We start from the raw sequence: 21,688 nt of genomic DNA, 5'->3' as shown, positions 1-21,688 counted from the left end.
CAGAAAGCAAGGGGAACGTTTCTGAAGATGTGGTTCATAAGACTGAAGGGGAAAGATTGTAGCAAAGCTAGCTTACAGAGCATTTTCACCCTAATGTTACTGTGGGAGCTTAAATGGCGGGGAGTTAAGAGATAATGTATGAAAACCCCTCAGCACTTCATTCGCACTCAGGACAGTATTAGTTACCATCTCCTCCGATTCATTTCTCAGGACCGGTAGCAGTGTGTAGTAGGCACTCCATAATCGTGAAACGATGGTGTAAGGCGGCACAGTAAGATAGCCCGTACTGAGCACCTACAGTGTGCCGGCGCTGTGGAAGCACTTGACCTGTACTCTCGCTTTCATCGCTGCTGCGGTTCTCTGGGGCGGACACTACTGCTATTCCTACTTTACAGATGAGGAAACTGAAACGCTCAGTGAAACCTGACTCCAGATGAGAACACGAATCACCAAAGGACACTTGATGAAGGGAAGGAAGTATGCTGTATATTTTGATACGGGCAGTTACCAAATGGTTAATTTGGTATTTAACTTATTTAGTAAATACTTATTTTATTCATAGTACTAAATAATTGAAGCACCGTTTCGTTAGCTTTGAATTACTGTTTTGACATTTTATACAGAGGTATATTAAGCCATAAAGCAGTGAGAATTTATGTGTGTCAATAGGTACTGGTTCTGTTGACACTTCGGTGACTTCCATGGTTTGTTTTTTTTTCCTCCAATACATGGAATTTCCCCGAGGAGACAAGTTCATATGCCACACAAGAATTTAGACTTCATAAAGTCATTGCTGTTCTTCATACTTTACCTGCATCTGCGTTGTCTGCCTTTGTCACTCACCTTCTTCTCAGGATTTGGCTCCAATTAGATTTTGGCTGTTTTCAGTAATCAAACCCAACCTCAAAAGATGAGGATTACTCAAAAAGCTGGAATTTTTACAGTTTGTAATTCCAAGGCACAAAGTGGAGAAAAAAGCACCTTGACTGGAAGCCAGCAAATCTACTATATTTAGTTTAAGAAGACGGTGCTACTAAGAGCCCAAAATAAAAGTTAGTCAGTATATGACATTTTATGGTGTATCACCAATATCATTAATGGAGAAGAATGTAATTGAGATGTGATCCTGAACACATTGTAGACATTTGTTTATGCTTTAAGTACATGTTCCTGGTGGTTATTGAAAATACTGTAACTCACCTTCTACCTACCTGAAAACCAGCCATTTTTACATTAATAATACAAATCTCAGTAAATAAAGGGATTATCAGGGTTTGGGATATTGAATTGTAAAGCAACATATTTAGGCTATCCTTTTGGGAAATTAACTTAAGCAGTGAAATAATCCTGATTTAAATTTTATAGCAAATCAAATGTGTAATATTTGCCCTAACAACTTGGAAAAAGCAATCTGGCACCAAGAGCAAGCAGTAGGAATATCTGAATTTTTTAAATTACAGGAATATGTTTAGGCAAAGAAATAGGTTGAAAAAGTTGATGGCACTCAGCTATGAAGTTACATTTTAAAGCACTATAAATTGTACAGTTGGTAACCAATTTTATAACTTGGTAATTCTTATTTTGAGTCTTTTGTGCCTGTGGAACAGGACTAAAAGTCTTAGAATGTATCGAAATTATTTTAAAAAATTTTCATTGGAGTATATTTGAATTACAATGTTGTATTACTTTCTACTGCACAGCAAAGTGAATCAGTTATGCGTGTACACACATCTACTGTTCTTTAGATTCTTTGCCCATAAAGACCATTACAGAGTACTGAGTAGAGTTCCCTGTGCTATACAGTAAGATGTTATTAGTTATTTATTTTATATATGGTAGTGTGTACATGTCAATCCCAATCTCTGCTTTATCTTTCCCTCCTTCAGTTTCCATTTCTTTCTCACTTTTTTTTTTTTTTTAATCATTTTGCATCAGAGAGGACAATTAAGTAGATGGCTGTTGTTACAGAGAGTAAAGAGTAAAACCTTATCTGGGATGGTTGAAACTTGCAGCTTTGGAATTTACCTTTTCCCTAGCAAGGGGTGGTGCAGAGCAGTGACCACTTATGTTTAACTTTGGGCTTCGTGGTGCTTAGTATTTGCGTTGCTCTTAGGATGCTGGCAGAGAGGCCTGTTGCTGCTCTTGTCTCCGAACTAGGTTATGAAGGAATGGAAGGATGAAGAAGCAGAGAAACATTTCAGCAGTATCAGGGTGGGTTATGACCATATGGGAGAAAAAAGGAATTTGGAAAATATTTTTGATTGCTTGTTTTAGCTTTCTGAAGGGGTGACGATAAAAGAAATAAAACCAGTCTCTCTACACCAACCAGAAATTTCCCCAGTTGCCCATACTTTTCAGAAATGTAATCTGAAACCATAAAGCCAGGATAGATCATTGCATGTGTCTTTTCATGTTCTTTTTGAAAGCGTTCCTTTCAATTTCCTATATTGTGCTTTTAACTGTAGCTATTTAAAAACCAGAGATACAGTTTCCAGGATCCAAAATGCACCCTTGTGGTGTGTGAATATACATTTGTTTGCCTGGTTATTTGTTTGGACCTGAGTCACTCTTGAATTATCCATAGAATTACACCCTCTTGTATCCTGTCCCTATTCTTCCCTCTCATTTAAGTCTGTCTTCAACCATTGAGTCCAGAAAAGTAGGTGGGAAGTTGGAGTATGATGTGTGAGATTATTGAGTTTTGCCTTGTCCTGGAGATGACAGTTAAACACTTTATCAAGTGCTTTTGTGTCAGGCACTATTTTAAGTCCTTTCTTTACAATAGTCCTATAAGTAGAACCTGTTGTTATTGTATTATTCTCTTGTAATATGATAATATGTATTCTCTCATGTATGAGGGAACAGATTAGAGGATTTAGCTGTGGTCTTAGTAGTTAATAGTTAGCCCATTAACTAGGTTAACTTTATTAGCTGCGAATTAATCATGCATAAAGAAGGAATAACAGTAAATCAATAAACTGAAATTATTAGTAAAAATAGGCTTTTTTCTCCCCCTCAAAAGTGCATGATCATAGTTCTATTTAAAATCCAAAAAACTAGAAACAGCCTAGAGGTTCATTCTATAGGTTTATAGTTAAATGTTATACATACAATGTTTTATTACATCTCTATCAGAATTACTAATGGACTGTATTGAAACCTGTAAAGATGCTTTAAAAATGGTAAGTGGAAATCCCCACAAATTTATATCCATACTGACAATTTAAAAAGTAGATCTGTATAACGCTTTACAACAAAGAGATACACAGTCTGTATTAATGCAACTTTGAGAAGCTGACAAAAGGCAGAGTAGGAAGTAGAAAGTGACAAATGTGTTTTGGAAAGCAATGTTGGCAATTTGGGTAAAGGAAACAATTTAGAAGACTAGAATTAATATAAGAATACCCAAAGGAGGTCAGCTGGAGGACCTCTGTCCTGAGTTAAATGTTCCAGAAGACTTCTAGGAACAGAACTCTGTGCCCTAGAAATGGAAAATTTTCCAGGAGAATTAATAGAGCAGCATTTCCCCTGAGTGCTTTGTGCAGAATTGTATATAAAGCTTAATAGGTGTTAATGTGTAAATACAAGTGTTTGTAGTGAAGGAAATGGGGGGAAACTAGGTTTCATTAACTCACATTCTTTTTGTGTACGACATGTCTGCACCTTTGGTTTGATGGGCATTGTCCAGATGAGTGGTGCTGGTGGTGAGGAGGGTTACATTATTAATGTGTACTCAGTTGCCTGAGACCACAGAACTGTTAGGTTCTTATGGGAATAGCATTCTGCACTTTAGGGAAGATGTTGGACTGTTCCTGGAGGTGTCCACGAGCAGGAATGAGGGGTGCATGTTGTAGCTCTCTGTGGTAGGCAAGTCGCCTGAGGAGTAATATGTTAGCATGTCTCTTAGAGGGACTATCCCACTAAAGATAGTGAGGGATGGTTGCAAGTCTTTACCATTACATTTTTGCTTTGAGATGAAAATTCATGAAAATAAATGCTCTGGTTAATCTAAAAGCACACTTTCTTTTTAATATCAGAAGTCTGCTATATGGAGAAGTCAAGTGAGAATTCGCATTTGACTTGATTTTAATCTGTTAGGATTTAAGATAAGCTTATTATGAATATGTAAAGATACAGCATATAGCTCTTGGCTGGTTTCAGGGAACTGGCAGATGAATAATGCATGAAGATTATGTTTGTGTTTAAGTATAACTGATGGAAATCTCCGCATCTTCTCTCCCCCTCACTAGGTTTCCTCCCCGCTCCCTGCTTCAAGGTTGTCAGCAACCTGCGTGAGCTGACTAGAGCCAGTGGCCACTTCCACTGTCAGTTTACTGGACCTCTTTGCATCACCCAGCCCTGTGGTCAGTTCCCTCCCCTGGGAACACTCTCCTCTCTCAGCTTAGGGGACATGGCACTCAGCTGGCTGTGGTCCTCCTCTCTGGCACTTTCCTGTTTGCATTGCAGGTCCCTCTGTTGACTTTTGAATGTTTTATACCCGAGTGATGGATCCCTTCTTGTACTCTCTTCCTCAGCGATTTCCTTCAGACTTGTGCCTCTCTCTGTATAGTGATGCCTCCCTAGTCTATTTTCTCCAGCCAGAAACTAACCATGGTGCTCAAGCCACAGATACTTTGCTCACACTTAAATGTCTCATAGATACTTCAAGCTTTGTGTCCAGACCAAATTCTTGATAATCCCCTCTACTTCCCAGTGTATTCTTGCCTCTTTTCCTCTGTATTAAAGGCATTACCATCCATCCAGAGTTTTCCTCTCCAATTTCTAATTCTTCCACTTCTGTTTTCCCTGCCACCATAACTTCTAACTTGGTGTTAGTCGCTCAGTTGCATCTGACTCTTTGTGACCCCATGGACTGTAGCCTGCCAGGCTCCTCGTTCATGGAATTCCCCAGGCAAGAATACTGGCATGTGTTGCCATTTCCTTCTCCAGGGGAATCTTGCTGACCCAGGATCGAACCTGAGTCTCCTGCGTTGCAGGCAGATTCTTTACCATCTGAGCCCCCAGGGAAGCCCAACTTCTAACTTGAATGACAGTTTCCTGTCCCTGATCGGTACTTTTGCAGCCACCCCCTTCAGTCTTTTCTCTGTATGGCAGTCACTTAATCTTTTTGAAATCTAAATCTGATTATTGCACTTTAAATAATTCATGACAGTTCCCTATTACACACTGAATTTAGAACAAAACCCAGATTTCTCATCGTGGCCTTAGAGGGGCCCTCACGATCTGGTCCTTTCCCCTTTCTTTCCCTCCTCCTCTTGAGCAGCATCGCCCTTGATCACTGTGCTCTGAGCACACTGATCTATTTTCAGTCCTTCAAACACGCCAGCCGCCCCCGTTCTTGACTTGGTCTTCACACATGCTGGAGCTGTTACTGGAGCACCTCTCTGCCTGTCCTTTGGGTGGCTGGCTTCTCCTCACATAACTGTCTTTAACTGTCATCCCCTTAGGGAGGCCTTGGGCAACTGTCCAGCCTAGCTTCATGCACCCTTCCCCCTGCCCCACGACTTAACACCTCTGCTCTCTTATTTCAGAGCGCTAGTCACACTTCCCTGGTGGCTCAGAGGTTAAAGCGTCTGCCTGCAATGCAGGAGACCCGGGTTCGATCCCTGGGTCGGGAAGATCCCCTGGAGAAGGAAATGGCAACCCACTCCAGTGTTCTTGCCTGGAGAATCCCATGGGCAGAAGAGTCTGGCAGGCTACAGTCCATGGGGTCACAAAGAGTCGGACATGACTGAGCGACTTCACATACTCTCTGAAACTCTTGAAGGCAGGGGCCGTGTTTGTTTTATTCACCAGTGTTATGCTCAGTACATATCATAAAAGAGCTTCCCTGGTGGCTCAGTGGTCAAGAATCCACCTGCCAGTGCAGGAGACATGGGTTTGATCCCTGGGTCAGGAAAATCCCCTGGAGGAAATGACAGCCCACTCCAGTATTCTTGCCTGGGAAATCCCATGGACAGAGAGAAGCCTGGCAGCCTATGGTCTGTGAGGTCACAGAGAGTGGGGCATAACTTAGCAACTAAATAACCAACTACCCTATAGAATGTTTTGTTGAATCAAGAAAATGTGACTGGATTCTAAGAATTCTGAAGGTGAAGTTTCTTTTTCTTTGTAGCTTTCTTGATTGCATTCTGAATGTATTAGATATGTATGTCTGTAGCTGTGAGCTTACAGTAGTTACTTGTTTTGCTTAACATATATTGATTGATTCAGCACAGCACTAGGGAATGATCTATGAGGTAAATGATAAATAGGCCTGTGTCTAAAGTAGGTGCTACAATTAAGGCTTGTACGAGGTTCATCAGGAGGACCAAATATAGGTGTTTTCTGAGGGGTGCCTCAGAAGGGCTCTGACATGGGCTAGGTTTTAGAATACAGCCAGGTACCCTGGGCAAGTCAGGTGGGAGTGGAGTGCTAGACGGGCGTTCACGCTGAGGGCCAGTGTTACGTGTGAGAGGCTAACAGCACAGTGCTCCTTGATCCCCAGATCTATTAATTTCCTTGGTTTTTGAGAGTAAACCTTAACAGTTTAGATAGCAAGAGAGCCCCAAAACCCTTGTCCACATCTGTTCAGCTCCTGAATTTGAGCAGGGAGAGTTTCGGTGTGGCTATAATGAGGATACCCATGGGAGACATCAGGGTTTGAGGCTCACGGCGTCGGGAGGACAGAAGCCAGGTAGAGAAGGGCCTCTGTGTTGGGCTGTGGGTGGAGATTTTAGAGAGACACTGAAGGGTTTTCAGCAGTAGCCACGTGATAAGTACTTCAACAAGGTCATTCTGGTGACAGTGTAGAGGATCTGCCTTGAGGGACACGGGACTGAAGGCAGGCAGGCAAGCTGAGAGCCTGCGGAGTTGCTAGGTGAAGATGATAAGGGTGGGATACACAGCTGGGGGAGGGAGAAGAGGGACCAGACCCCTGAGATTTTAAAAACACTGGTGGGAGGGGGAAGATGGTTTCTGCTAGTTTGCAGAATTCGGTAGATGGAGATATTATTCATTACTTTAGAGGGAACTGGTGAGGAGCACATTTTAAGAGAAAAGATGATCTCCTTTGAAATTACTGAGTTTAAAGTAAAGTTATTCATGATAAGAGTATTAGGTGACTAGGGTAGGTGAGTATGCATGGTAACTATTAGAGATCCAGTCATTACAGTAAAACGCTGATTAACATACAAGTAGTCAGGACCCAGGGGAGGACATACAGAGGGAGAAAGGCAGTCAAGGTTAGGACCCTGGGGAGCATCTGTGTTTAAGGAGATGTTTGTGAAAGGGAAGTTGCTAACAAATTTGAACAAGAGGGAATAGTCAGAGAGGTAGGAAGACAACAGTGCTGACTTTCAAAGAGAAGGAAATAACTCAGAGGTGTCCTGTGCCATGGGGACCACCATTTAATCATGGGAAAGTAATAGCCCATCCATCATAAGGTATTTAGTTTTCATGACTAAAGACTACCAAGCCTAGCTAATTGTTTTAAAAATATCTGATCTTAGAGGGGAAGGGATGAATGGATATGTGATTGGATCAATTCAAATTGTTTACTACTTCTGGAAAATCAATTCAGTACACCAGTGTATTGTGAGGGCCATATATTTTCATATAAACTAACATACTCTATCTTTACTATGTATGTATCCAGCAGCGAAATTGGAGAACACTGTGTTTGATGCATTTTTGTCATCTACCATACAGTAAATATACTGACAGTTAACATTTTCATTAAGGTAGAGTGCTTTTAATACAGGGTCTACTAGTACAGGTATGACAGTTAAAGGAAGATGTGTCCTCTTGGGAAGGCAGATGTCCTTGATACTGTCTCAGTTCAGTAACTGGTCCTCAGCTTGGATCAGGCTATGAGGATGTGCTCATGTTCATCCAGCCTATAAGATACTTATTCACAGTAAAACCCCAGAATGCCAATTTTAAATAGTACAGTGAAACATATCTAAGCAGATAAGCTATTCATGCTTGTTGATCTCCATAGGAAAACTTTATAACAGAGTCAAAATAGAAGCATAAGGTTGGGGTGAATGGGGGATCTGAGCAGGGCAATTGACTGGATAATATTATTCTGAAGCTGGGAGAAGAACATTTGCTTGTGTACCATATTCAGAGTCCTATTGTGGGTACTATAAGACAGCTGTCAGTGGCCACCTGTGGTGAGTAGGTGGTGTGTAGGGTAGAGACACAAATCTGTCGGTCTGCACTTGAAGGACCTAACCATAAATTAGGACCAAGTGCTTTCCGCCAGCGCCGCGCCCACCCCCCCCAAGCCTAATGACCAAGAACTGCCAATAAGTCTTCCTGTAAGGGAACTGATATGAGCGATCTGTAAGGCTTTGTATTAGTACATGATGTTTACTGCAAATGATTTTTGAGATGCATTGAGATGATACAATTTTTGTTTGAATTGGCAGGTTCTCCTGAAAAGAAAATTGAACATCCCTCCATGAATCAAGAAAACGGCACTGCAAACCCTATCAAGAATACAAAAGGAAGTCCAGTCTCTAAAGACCACCGGACTGGAAAGAAAACCTCAGAGAATTCATTAGTACGTGCTCAAGTGCAAAAGGGGAACGACGAATCCGAGAGTGATTTTGAGTCCGATCCCCCTTCTCCGAAGAGCAGCGAGGAGGAGGAGCAAGAGGATGAGGAAGTTCTCCAGGGGGAACAAGGAGATTTTAATGACGACGACACCGAACCGGAACACCTGGGGCACAGGCCGCTGCTCATGGATTCTGAAGACGAGGAAGAGGAGGAGAAGCACAGCTCCGATTCGGACTACGAGCAGGCCAAAGCGAAGTACAGCGACGCGAGCTCGGGCTACAGGGCCGCAGCCGGCGCGGGAGCGGTCCGGGGCCCTAGCGCAGCACTCCTCACGCCCGCCCGCACGCCCTCGGACGCGGGAGCGGGGGCTCCCAGACCCGAGTTTGATGTCTTTGGCGCAGTCCCCTTCTTTGCAGCGCGGGCTCAGCAGCCCCGACAGGGGGAGCTGAAGGACCTCTCTCCGCAGAGCCGGCTTCCCGCCGCGGGGCTCGAGCAGGAGGAATTCGATGTCTTCACCAAGGCGCCCTTCAGCAAGAAGGTGATGGCGCGCGATGCGCACGCCTCCCCGGCTGGCCCCCCCAGCGTGGATGTCTTTGGCTCCACGCCGTTCCAGCCCTTCCCTCCGTCCGCCAGTAAAAGCGACAGCGGCGAGGACCTTTTCGGGCTGGTGCCCTTCGAGGAGATAACTGGGAGTCCGCAGCAGAAAGTCAAGCAGCGCAGCCTGCAGAAACTGTCCTCCCGGCAGAGGCGCACCAAGCAGGACGCGGCCAAGAGCAACGGGAAGCGGCACCACGGCACCCCGACCGGCGCCAAGAAGCCGGCCAAGCCCGCCTTCCGCACGCCCGAGCGGGCCCGCCGGCACAGGAGGGTGGGCCGCCGGGACTCGCAGAGCAGCAACGAGTTCCTGACCATCTCGGACTCCAAGGAGAACATCAGCGTGGCCCTGACCGATGGGAAGGACCGCGGGCACGTGCTGCAAGCCGACGAGGGTCTGTTGGACCCCTTCGGGGCCAAGCCCTTCCACCCTCCGGACCTGCCGTGGCACTCTCCGCACCAGGGCCTGAGCGCCGACCACAACCCGGTGCTGCCCGGGAGGCCGCGGCCGAATTCACTGCACGGCTCCTTCCACGGGGCGGAGGCGCTGAAAATGGATGACTTTGGGGCCGTGCCCTTCACAGAACTCGTGGTGCAGAGCATCGCCTCCCATCAGCCCCAACAGCCCCAGCCCGTCGAATTAGACCCCTTCGGTGCTGCTCCGTTTCCTTCCAAACAGTAGAGGACTTCTGACGGACTCGTGGTATTAACTCCTGTTTCAAAGAAAAAAAAAGTATGAATAGTTTTATGAATTTGAAAGATTTATTTGTATAGCTCTTTATATCATTCATTCTTACAGGTCAATCAGAATAGGCGATTTTTAAATAAACCAAATAGAAAAAGGAAGTATCTGCACAGGGTAATGACTCCACGTCTCTTTCACGCAGGCGCAAAGCAAGCGAAGGTGGCAGGTTCTAACCTGGGGTTTCAGCTACCCACCTGACGGCACATAAGTCTAGGGAAGGCGTGTGGCCCCCGAAAAGGGGCTGGGAGCTGTGGCGTTATTTTTATAACAGAAGGTCACTTTTGTGCCCACGTCCCAGGCTCATTCCAGAATCTAGCATTTAAAACTAAGGTTACTTGTATATACACAAATTGCATTTGTGGATTTTTAAAAAAAAAATCTCTTCTAATCCACGTGGTTAAAAAAAAAAAAAAAATATATATATATATATCAATATATATATCGATATATATATATATAGATATATCTATATATATATCAGTTTCTCATAAAGAATGAGAAAGTTATTCGGAGAGTGCAGAGATTTTTGTCCTTACACCTTTCTCTACAAAGAGGAGCCAGAAGTCACTGACTGTTGTGCCTAAAACTGTTTCATTAAAAAAAACAAGTGCCATTAATATGGACTATTACATAGAAGCCTAGAACAAAAACTAGAGATAGCTAGCTGATGGGTGGAAAAGCAGAGAGAAAAAAGGAATGATACAGAGGAGAGGAAAAATGCTCAGTGGTACTTCAGGAACACTTTATGTTCTGACTTTGAATGGCTTCTATCTCAAAACTTTTATCATGCCTCTAGTAAAGCAGATTATTGGAAAAACTGGGAGTGAGGACAAAGGTCAGAGAGAAATACTATTCTAGGGAAAAATATGTAGCTGAAACCCTGAGTTTCTGAGACGTTTACAATGTAAAATCATGTTGCATTTAATAATGTGCTTTATTAAATAACCACCTTCACCAACTAACTATTCCCCAAGTCGTCTGGTGAGCAGCAGTTTTGGAGTTAGGTCTGAAGGGTGGAGTAGTTTTAATAAAGAGGACAGAAGAAGGAATCCCACAAAGCCTTATGGGCAGGCCTTGCACATCCTGCCGCAAGTACCTCTGCACTAATACCCGAGATCTGAGAGTGGCTGTAAGGTGTCAAGGTGATGAGGGGCTAGCATCTCAGCTCTGCTAGTCAGCTGATGGTGTCTTTAGTGAAAAGAACCTAGCTACCAAATTGCCTTTTGATTTTTACATCACAAATCCTAATTAGAAACTTGAGATTTTATAGAAATTGTTTAATAAGGTAGAAATCATTAATGTGAATACAGTCTGTTTCTCCTATGTCTCCATTTTAAGTTACAGTTAACTGTCCCTGCCTTGCAAGTGAACATTTAGAAGTTTGTAGAACCATTAAAGCTATTTACAGAAAAGGGTAGAAACTCCTATCAGCTGGCACTCTCCTTGATTGCTGTATTTTAAATTAACGCTTTAAGCCCAATTAAAATCTGTTTCATCAGTAATCTTATTAGAATCTCAATTATAGTGCCCCAGCTGGGATGAGCTATTTGCCTGTTTTCATAGTTGTAAACTTGGAAAAAAACAAAATATCTGTAACTTAACTGTCTATGTTTTCTTGCTTCTCTCTTCTATGTTTTAAATCAGATACAGATTTGTGGACAAACAGGGAAGCAATATGTGAATGATGTGTAGCAGAGACAGATCGGTCATGACAGTCATTACTGCGTACATGTTAGAGCCCAGCCGCACCAGTTTTACTTGTCCTTGTGCCAAAGGCAAATGTTATGTTTGCACCTTGTTTTTTCTTTCTGATTCTCAGGTTGATTAATATTGCTAATGCAAATGCTCAAGTAGATGTTCTTTAAAACTTTACAAAGTAGATTCAAGTGAAACTTTCTTTTAAAAGTGAAGAGTTGATGATTATACATAGTCAATTCATGAACTACAGTAGGTTTGTATCAAACAATCTGTTAATGAAAATCTGTTGGTTGATGTATACACAAGATGCTTCTTTGACTATTTTAGTCCGTATTAGCCTTTGTCTCTGCTAGACCTCATGAGTTTCATAATTTAGAAGGGGTACAGATGAATTAGTGTGGTCCCCTTGGGATGTAAATATGAAATACCTAGAGTCTGTCAGATACCAAGGCCTTGCTTACACTTGTTTTCAATACAGAGTAACTTTAAATGATTTAGGCACTGACAGACACTCTGGCTTATAACGCTGGGTACATTCTAAGGAAACACTTTGACATTGTTTAAAATACTGACAGTCATATGTTTGTTATATCACAATGACCTTCCTCTTGAGATTACAGCCGAGAGGAAACATTTAGTACTTATAGGGGACCCAATAGGATAGAAATGGGGAGATTCCTTTGTGTTCAAGTGGAGGAATTTTCCTAAGGAGTATAGGATTAGGGTCGCTTTCCATTTCCCATCATGTTTTCCCACTACTGTTAGACTGTAGGTCATTCTACACAGCTGATGCCCCGCTAATTCCCTTATGAGAATTATGAGAATAAAGCTCCCAAGGCGTGTGAAAGAGCTTAATGCATATTTGGCACACAGCACTCGGATTGGCTCTGTTATGTGATGGTCCAATTCTTGTATAAGGAAGGAAGGCTGAAAAGAAATCATGTCTCTATTAATCAGTTGTCGTCTGTGCTTCTCTAGCATGTAAAGTTGTCACAACTCTAAACCTGTAATACTTGAACATCACAAAGGGAAGTGAAATATTACAAAGCTAGCGAAAAGTCTGAGGCCAAAGTTATTTCTGTCCTAACAGCTTTAATCATGCTTCTTGGTTTTAAATTATCTTTTAAAATACGGACCATTTGCTTAATTATTTTAATGTTACCACTTCAGCAAAATGTTAAGTGTTGAAAAGACCAGGTTCTATGGCCCTGAGACGAATGTAAGACATTCTGCTAGGACACAAAATTGCTTGGTATATGTGTTTCAGGTGGAGGAGGAAAGGTGGTGGGCTGGGTGAAACTGACTAGAATATTTATTCAGAAGTATCCATCAGGAAAGTGTGATTCTTCCACTGATGTGACCTCCGCCGTGTGTGTGTGTGAGTGTGTGTGAGGGTGTGTGTGTGTGAGATTCTTCCACTGATGTGACCTCCGCCGTGTGTGTGTGTGAGTGTGTGTGAGGGTGTGTGTGTGTGTGTGTGAGATTCTTCCACTGATGTGACCTCCGCCGTGTGTGTGTGTGTGTGTGTGTGATTCTTGTGACCTCTGCTGTGTGTGTGTGTGTGTGTGTGTGTGTGTGTGTGTGTGTGTGTGTGTGTGTGTGTGTGTGTGTACATGCTCGGGCCTAGTTATACCATTATTTGGGATCATAGACAGAAGCAGCTTTGGACCCTCCCCTGTTTATCGTGTGACAGGGACCCTAAGCTGGTGTCCCCTCCTCTACTCTGGGGTTCAACAGGCAGAGCCCTTTCCTCCTCTCTGCTTGGCTTATTTTAGGTTGTGGTACTTCATATCAGTATTGCGAGAAGGTACACGTGTATTCGTATCACTGGTTCTGAGGAGTTTGGGTACATTTGTTTTAATATATGTAGACTGCAGTAAACATTTTCTTTTGTTTTTTAAGCAAAATTACTTACCATTTATCATTTTAGGTCCAATGTTAGGCTGACAGATCTACTGTGAGAATGAGCTGACAGATCTACTGTGAGAATAACATAACGATAGTTTATATGAAAACTTTTATACACAGTGGGGTTTATACATTAGGGTAAATAGATAAACCCACGCTTGCATGCACATGTCACATCTCTCTAGTGTGGAGTTAATGTGAATTTTTACATTTTGAGTGGAATTGCAACCACAATCATTGCTAAAAGAACATTCACTCCTAGTGAGGGTTTACAAAGGCCACTAAAAAGAATAAGACAGATGAAAATGCAAAGGGCCATCATTTGGGGTTATTTTTATTTAAAAATTTATTGTGCTACTTTTGAAAGAGAATTGTTTTTATGACTATGCTCTTTTTGTGATTGAAAGTCATCTAATAGTAAGCAGTATAGTAATAATAATAGGCTACTTTTTAATTGCTGGCAAACAGCTTTAAGTGCACTTTCTTTGATTACACTTCCATTTTTTGTTAAACTTGAATTTTCTGAAGCCTTTTATGTACCACTAAGCAAATAACTTTAACTTTTAATAAAACTGATTTTCATCTTTATTATATTTCTAATTGTTAAGACCATACTTTCTAAAGTTAACTTCAATCCTCAGATACAGCTGGGAAACTGTTATCAAATAGAATCAGTTGCTTTTTTTTTTTTTCCTTCCTGTATCTAATTAAGCACTAACTGATTTTAGTACTATATTGCCTTTACATTGCTTATTCTTATTGACTGAATCCTATCCCTCCATTCACTTTGTTTTGTTTGAAATTTAAAGTTATTTTCTTACTGTATTTATCATACCTACTGTTTTAATAATCTGCTTTCTTTAAATGCAATAAATCCCAAATGGATTGCATATTCTTTATAATCAGTGACTTTGAGTTTTTCATTATTTGTCGTCTTATTAAAACTTTTGGATGCCAACTTCTAGTCAGTTCTTTCATTCACACCACAGACATTTAAGCACCTATTAAGCATGAGCTAATGGGAGAGAAAAATGAGTAAGATTAGATCTCTGGTCTAAGGAGCTCCCAGTTTTGGATTTAAGTAAGAAAATACATTTTGTGTTTGTACAACATTTGATCTAGCATCTGTGCAACCAAAACGATCATACAGTTTGTTCGGGGATTACAATTACTGATACTTAGAGTGATGAAGATAAGGTAAAAACATAAGACTCTGAAGTAACTTTTGAATATTTAGCATAGTTTTTGCATTATATAAAATTTATTTTTTAAACTCTTTAAAAACTGATACCATTTTTCACTGTTAATAAGTATTTCATTAAATAAAAATAACTTGATTACAGATGAGAGTCTTCCGCATGTTAAACAGAAAACCTATTTATTGGACTGATGGACTAAGTTTGGTGTTGAGATCGCAATATTATGTATTAGTCCACAGACTGGAGTTTCAGATTGGTGGCTTGTGGAAAGACTCAACTTATTTGTTAGAAATGCACTTTGTGCCCCCCCCCAAAAACTGTAACATTTATCTAAGGTTATATGGAAAAATAAGGGCCCTGTTTCTTTTTAATAAATTAATGGTACAAAGGAGCAAAATATCACATATAAGTTATATAAAATGCATAGTGTGGACTGTGCCACTGTGCAAATTTGGTTATAGTTTTAACTTTAGAGAAGGATATATGCTTCAGTTAGAGCTGTTTACTTTGAGCAAGCTAATTTTGTTTTAAGAAAGTCCAACTCCAGCATTGTATGAAAGATGAAGTTAATCTTTTCCTACTGAAAGCATGAGCTTTTGAAGTTTTCTCTGTTGGCACATTTAAAAAGACAGTACACTTTTGTTTCAGATTGTCGACACTACTGAATTTATGTGTGTGTTCTGCAGTATTTTTGATCCCGGATTTGCAGAGTATAACTTGACTTCAGTGGCTATCATGCCTGCCCTCTAAGGATGGAAGTTTCACTGTTCACAAGAGACCCCCGCCCACAGTGTTACTGCTTCTCCTTCCTGAAAACGTTTTCTCAAGGGTAGTTTCAAGTTTGGGATCATTCTCTTGCTCTCCTACTCAGCAAGTATGGTAAAGAATTTCAGGGGATGTTGGTACCCAATTGCATCTGTACCTCTTTTCAGTATAAACACAGTTATTGTGATAACGCACATACATAAAAGACACTTCTGCCCCTCCCCAAAGAGCTGAGCTGACTCTTCATTGCACATATTCTGGCAGGGGTGAGATTGCCCAGAATGATCATTACAAGTGAATACAGATCTACTCGGCTCACCAGGAATCTAGACGTGCAGGCTATGCCCCTTAATACTTAATGCAGGGCAAGCAAAGATATCTCTAGGCCGGTACCTGCCGAGAGGAGAGTTGTACAGCTTTATGCCAGTCAATGCCAATCTTCAAATCGGTTACTCTGTCCGGGTGGGATGCCATAAGATGGGACACACACTCCCTGAAGCTTCATTCCTGATTCTAAAACATGATTGTGAAGCTGTTATGTATTATAAAGAAAGACAAACAGCACTTATATATTTATAAACCCAGTTTATTTACATAATACACATTTTATCATGCAGCTCACTGAATTGCTTTTAGTGTAACAACAAAGGCAAGCACTATCTTGCTATTTGAAAGCAGTTTTATGTAGAAGAGAATCCCCTTAAATGAGTTAACTACAACCTTACAAATCACTATAGACAGTTTAAAACAGCCATGAATAATTTTAAAATGTACTTGTAAAGTCTATAGGTAAAGAGCTTTTATAGTTTATACATTGGTAAAATTAAAAGCAGTCTTTTTAGTACTTTAGTACTGTAGCTGAATAGTGTACTTTTAAAATCTTATTTTAATAAATCTACAAAAACAAAAATATACATTATTACAAGGCTCAGATTCATAGGCAATTTTTAAATATTTATTCTTTAATGTTAACAATGTCTTAAAATTTTTGCCAGTAGTGATGTGCACACAGTAGGTGGTCAATAAATGCTGATATACAGAAGTGCTTATAGTTGACAGCAATCCACATTCGTTCATTCCCTACTTTTTATAATAAGTACATCATAGTCAAGATAAAAAAAGAACTTTCTTACAATATTTAGTATTTTCATGAAAAGATGAAATGTTTACAATGGTATAATTTAGCTCTTTCAGTCAGACCTATATGCTTTTTAAGTTCAAGAAGTCTTAAAATTGGTCATTTTTATCAATTAATTCAGATGTCAAGGATTAAATAACTCATACACTATAACAAAAAAGGACTTTTTCTAAAAGTTGGAAAAAAATGAAACTTTAATGTTTTTATTTTGAGATTTTATAATTAAAAATGGTGCCAGACCTAAAATAGACTTTTCCTTCATTTTTAAATTAATTATAACTACTCAGTGTATTCTGTTTGGCAAAAACAACAAAATATCTATTTAAAAGCAATAGTATCATGTAAGTCAATAGGGATGCTTTAGAGAAAATATATCCTATTTTTCATTTCCCCAAAATCTTCTTTCACTAAGCATACAGATCAAATTTCTGGCCATTTTCTTTTGGCCAGTTCTTTTAAAATAGCTATTTTCACAATGGTGTTCCATCAGAGTAATGGGTAGAATGGGGTGTGCCCTTAGTCTACTGGGGGGAATTCGCCTTGCTGAGATACTCGCATGGGAATTCATATTCCAGCAACACACTACACTGAAAAGGAACACAAAATTTTACAGATGCATAAACTAGGGCACATTAAAGTAACATTCTAAATATTGAATGTTTAAGTGGCATTTTGGGAATAAACTTCACTATCAATCAACACCTCCTGATACTTAGAAAGTCCAATGTTTTAAATATACACCAGTAATTAAAGCAGCTCACGTCAACCCATTTAGAAACTTGGATAATATTTTATATTCCAAAAAACAACATGTTTTTATGAATGACTACTTTAAGGGATTTAACTTATGCATATGAGAAGACCAGAAATCAAGGGTGCTAGGCTGTGGTACAGGGCAGCGAGATCTATTTTTTAATATATACAATGAAGTATCAGACCCAAATGTTAGCTAGTGTGTATCAATACTGTGAGTTCTCAGTGCAATACTAACACATGCATACAGAGAGAAAGGCCAGAACGCAGGTGAATTAATCACGTCATCAAACGGGGCATCTGCATGACTGTTCTAAGGCTTAAGGTTCACTTTAGTGTCAAGAACTGGGCCATCTGGGTTCTGTGGCCTTTAAAGTAGCACCATGTACCCGGGAATCCCCATCACCAAGAATTTAAGACCGCAAATGCAGAGAGGTGAAAAGTCTGCTGTTACAGGAATTCTGGAGCCCCAAGTCTGCCGTCTCGTAGGCAGGAGCTCAACTCTTCTTTATGGGATTAAATCTAATACTGGAAACCGAAAAGCTTAAATGGCCAATAACTTGGTAATTAGACCACAGAATTTGTCACCTGTCATGTAATTGGTTCTTAGTATGATTTTTATCGGATGGGAAATGACAATGAAAGTTCTTTTCCCTTTCTCAACACCTCTCTCAACTTGAAGAAGAGGTTTTAAAGTTTTGTTCTAGCAAACTAAAAAGTCCAGCGCTCCTAAGAGAACCTACAGGAAATAAGATCTGAAGTGCTGGTTTCTCAGAAACCAGCCATGGGAAGGCCAGTGATTACTCAGAATCGATCAGGTTGCTTTGAGCACAGGCCATCACAAACGCTGCCTTCATCAGGCACTTAAACTTGATCGTCTGCTCTGTCTTCTGTTAAAGGAACCACACCGGAGAACTCCACTTTGTAACAGAGGTGAACTCTTCCTAAGGAAGTGAAGCTGGTGCTTAGGAAAAGGAGTACTGGCTTCACATTCAGGTTATTCAGATGATTCTTAGGGAATGCCAACCAAAATTTTCACTTTCTGTACAAGCAGCAAGTTAGTAGTCTTAAGGGCCCACAAAGCAGTTACTATTACTGATCCCCAAGTATATTTTTCCATATTTATAAAATATTACTCATGATATTACCCAATCAGAGGGATAAAGGAAAAACGAATGGGAATCTAAGAAATGGTGGGGTCCAGAGCTCCCCATTATATATTGCTTAACAACTGAGTACACCCAGGCTGCCATACCTGAATTCACAAACGTGAAGCATAGTCAGGACAGGGTTTGCTGTGTCTATACTGCATAACATACACCGTGGACTGATGCCACCAATATAACATCACTACTGCAAGGATGTGCCATATTTGGTGGCTTGATCCGAGGTAGTTTAGTTGTCCTGCAAGGGAAGGCGGAGAGAAAAGAGTACTGATTAGTCTAGAGTCCCCTGGACAGCAAAGAGATCAAACCAATCGATCCTAAAGGAAATCAGTCCTGAATGTGCCTTGGAAGGACTGATGCTGAGGCTGAAAATCCAATACTTTGGCTGCCTGATGTGAAGAACTGACTCTTTGGAAAAGACCCTGTTGCTGGGAAAGACTGAAGGCAGGAGGAGAAGGGGATGACAGAGGATGAGATGGTTGGATGGCATTACTGACTTGATGGACATGAGTTTGAGCAAGCTCCGGGAGTTGGTGATGGACAGGGAAGCCTGGCATGCTGCAGTCCATGGGGTCGCAAAAGTCAGACACAACTGAACGACTGAACTGAACTGATTTTGATGTTAAATAAAAATATACTTCCATCTCTGGCCTTGGAAATGTGACTGAGCAGCAAAAAGATTTTGGCAGTCTCAGAAACTGACTGAAATTAATTCAGACCCAAATGTTTTCTAAAAAGAATATTAATTCATATTGAGTCTGACTTTAAGGTTGTATTCATGAAGAGTACTGGTGAATTTCAGAGATACTATTCCAAATGTCTTCTCAAAATCTAGATGTGGTTAATTTCAGGACTTTGACCTTTTGTCTCCCATGTCTCAACATATATATCTGGTGAGGAAAAGACATCACATGAAAGAAGCAATGGAAATTAGTGCTACAAATCATGGAGTTAATTAGGCATGAAGCAGAGACACAGCTGTGTTTGGGTATAAGTCTGTTTGAAGCATTTTAAATTTTAAGCAGGTGTGTAAGGAGACAGCTCAGACCTGCATCTTGTACTATCAGACAAATGGAACAAATAGAAAAATGTAATTAGTGATGCTGAAGCTCTAATACTTTGGCCACCTGATGTGAAGGCAACTGCTTGGAAAAGACCCTGCTGCTGGCAAAGATTGAAGGCAGGAGGAGAAGGGGATGACAAAGGATGAGATGGTTGGGTGGCATCACTGACTTAGTGGACATGAGTCTGAGTAAGCTCCGGGAGATGGTGAAGGACAGGGAAACCTGGCGTGCTGCAGCCCATGGGGTCATAAAGAGTAGGACACAACTGAGCAACTGATCAACAACAACAAAAAATATGTTAATTAACGAAGGCTGGTTAGTTCATATACGGGCTTCCTTGGTGGCTCAGATAGTAAAGAATCTGCCTGCAGTGCAGGAGACCTGGGTTCAACCCCTGGGTTGGGAAGATCCCCTGGAAAAGAGAATAACAACTTAGGAGAATTAATTTCTCTCTGGTTACAGTATAAATTCCAAGGAGATTAAATAACTAACAGGTAAGAAGCATAGTGAAAAATAACAAAATACAGAACTATAGAAATTGAAATGTAATTCCTGGTGCATCTATGGTCATATAATATAAATATTCTCTAACCTCTGTCTTCTCTACCAAGAACAATAATCAGTATAGTGTGTAGATTTTAAAGTGTAAGTCAATAGAATCCTTTCTGTTCTTAGACTTTCATTTATTTTTTTTTGGTGCCATGGAACCGTTTGACAGCCCAGTGAAGTTCACAGACTCATTTTTAAAGCATAAAATACCGAGGATCGTAAACCTGATCAGTTGTAATGCAAATATTACAGATTCACTGAGTTCTGTCCATGGAGAACTTGGGGATCATTGAACCCAACAAATGCCACTGTGATGTTTACATTAAAAAAACACAACAACAAAAAACTGACATGAGCTGAAACTAAGTTCTTAGGTTTGAAAAGGCTTTTGATTTCACAGTATTCACCCACCATCTCCCCACCACAATGTACTTCTCCTTAGAGCCAGGTCATCAGTGAGGACTGACCAGACAAGGTTTCCAAGCCATGCATTCATGAACACCTGACACTATCCATCACTTTTATCTGCAGAGACTTTTCATTTTTCATGGACTCTGTCGTCTCCCCTGCACAAATGTACCACACACTCAGCTACACGGGGCACATTTTATGTCAAGCTCATCTTCAGAAAAGTTACATAACATTTGGCCTTTTATAGGTGTCCTGTATCAGACAACTGAGAACTTCTGATCTGAATATTTAGGGCCTAAAAACACGATGGTTATAATCACGAGTGTAGAGAGCTTTCAACAGCTAATTTTCTACCTGTATGTATGAAAAAGAAATTCATAATGAAATAATTATTAATAAAATGATATGAAAATGTATTTCACCAGAACTGTTTTCTGAGGAGAATTCTGACCCTGCCCAGAACACGGGTGGGTCTTCAATTCAGGCACATGTCTCAGTTATGTTCCCATATCCTAATGTTTATACAGAAGTTCTCTGTATTCCACCCTTATTTAAAACTCAGTAGTGAAAGATCACGTGCACAGAATGCCTGAGGTTCTGCAGTCTATTCATTCTCTAGTTCAAGGTTTCTCATCCTTTTTTCTTCCCCAACACATGTGACAAACGGCACACTATCTTCAATTCACTGTGGAAGAGGTTCTTAACCCAAGAGAGAGGGAGGACAATTTTCAAATTGAACTTAAACAGCTCCCTACTTCCAGCCCCCACACCGAGAAATCACTCCTCTCTGTCTCTGGGTACTCTTGCCTGGCGCCCAAGCTCAGTCTGCTGCTGGGCTTGCACCCCTGTCCCTTCTTAAGTCACACATTCATCTGTGAACTGGGGCTGGGGGCGCTGTAGCAAGAGCTGCTAAGATTTACTGAGTGCTCACTGCTGGTGAGGAACTGAGCTAAAGGCTTTGCGTGCACGTTCTCATCTAATACCCAGGAGAGAAAAGCATGACCTTCACATCTCAGAGAAGGAAACTGGCCTGAGAAACCTTGTGTGACTTCAGAGCATACAGCTAATGAGGGGCTGATGGGGGATTTGAACCTATGTCATCTGGCTTTAGAGCTGAAGCTCTGAAACAAGCG

The 21,688-nt window shown here is 40.9% G+C and overlaps 2 protein-coding genes across 6 annotated transcripts in view; one reads left to right on the top strand and one right to left on the bottom strand.

Moving 5' to 3' along the window:
* BMP2K (BMP2 inducible kinase) overlaps positions 1–10,215 on the top strand; it is a 117,012-nt gene extending 106,797 nt beyond the window's left edge. For both annotated transcript variants that reach the window (XM_065914686.1, XM_065914685.1), the window contains one exon: positions 8,436–10,215. In XM_065914686.1, coding sequence (XP_065770758.1) covers positions 8,436–9,841 — 1,406 coding nt within the window. In that variant the 3' untranslated portion in view covers positions 9,842–10,215. The remainder of the gene's footprint in view (positions 1–8,435) is intronic.
* Positions 9,748–21,688, bottom strand: part of PAQR3 (progestin and adipoQ receptor family member 3) — a 27,300-nt gene continuing 15,359 nt past the window's right edge. The window contains exons 6-8 of one of the 4 annotated variants that reach the window (XR_010660323.1): positions 18,621–18,769; positions 15,868–15,987; positions 9,848–9,872 (exon numbers count right to left, since the gene is read on the bottom strand). Coding sequence is in view for 3 of the 4 variants with exons in the window: in XM_065914688.1 (XP_065770760.1) it covers positions 18,627–18,769 (143 nt within the window). In the remaining variant the exon portion in view is untranslated. Of the gene's footprint in view, positions 9,873–15,867; positions 15,988–16,059; positions 18,770–21,688 lie in introns of those variants that run through there. The other 3 variants (XM_065914688.1, XM_065914689.1, XM_065914687.1) reach the window with 3 other exon arrangements.

Source organism: Muntiacus reevesi, chromosome 22 (genome assembly GCF_963930625.1).
Source record: "Muntiacus reevesi chromosome 22, mMunRee1.1, whole genome shotgun sequence".
Taxonomy (NCBI): Eukaryota; Metazoa; Chordata; class Mammalia; order Artiodactyla; family Cervidae; genus Muntiacus; species Muntiacus reevesi.
Note: the sequence above shows the minus strand (reverse complement) of the source record. Positions and strands in the feature narration are given on the sequence as shown.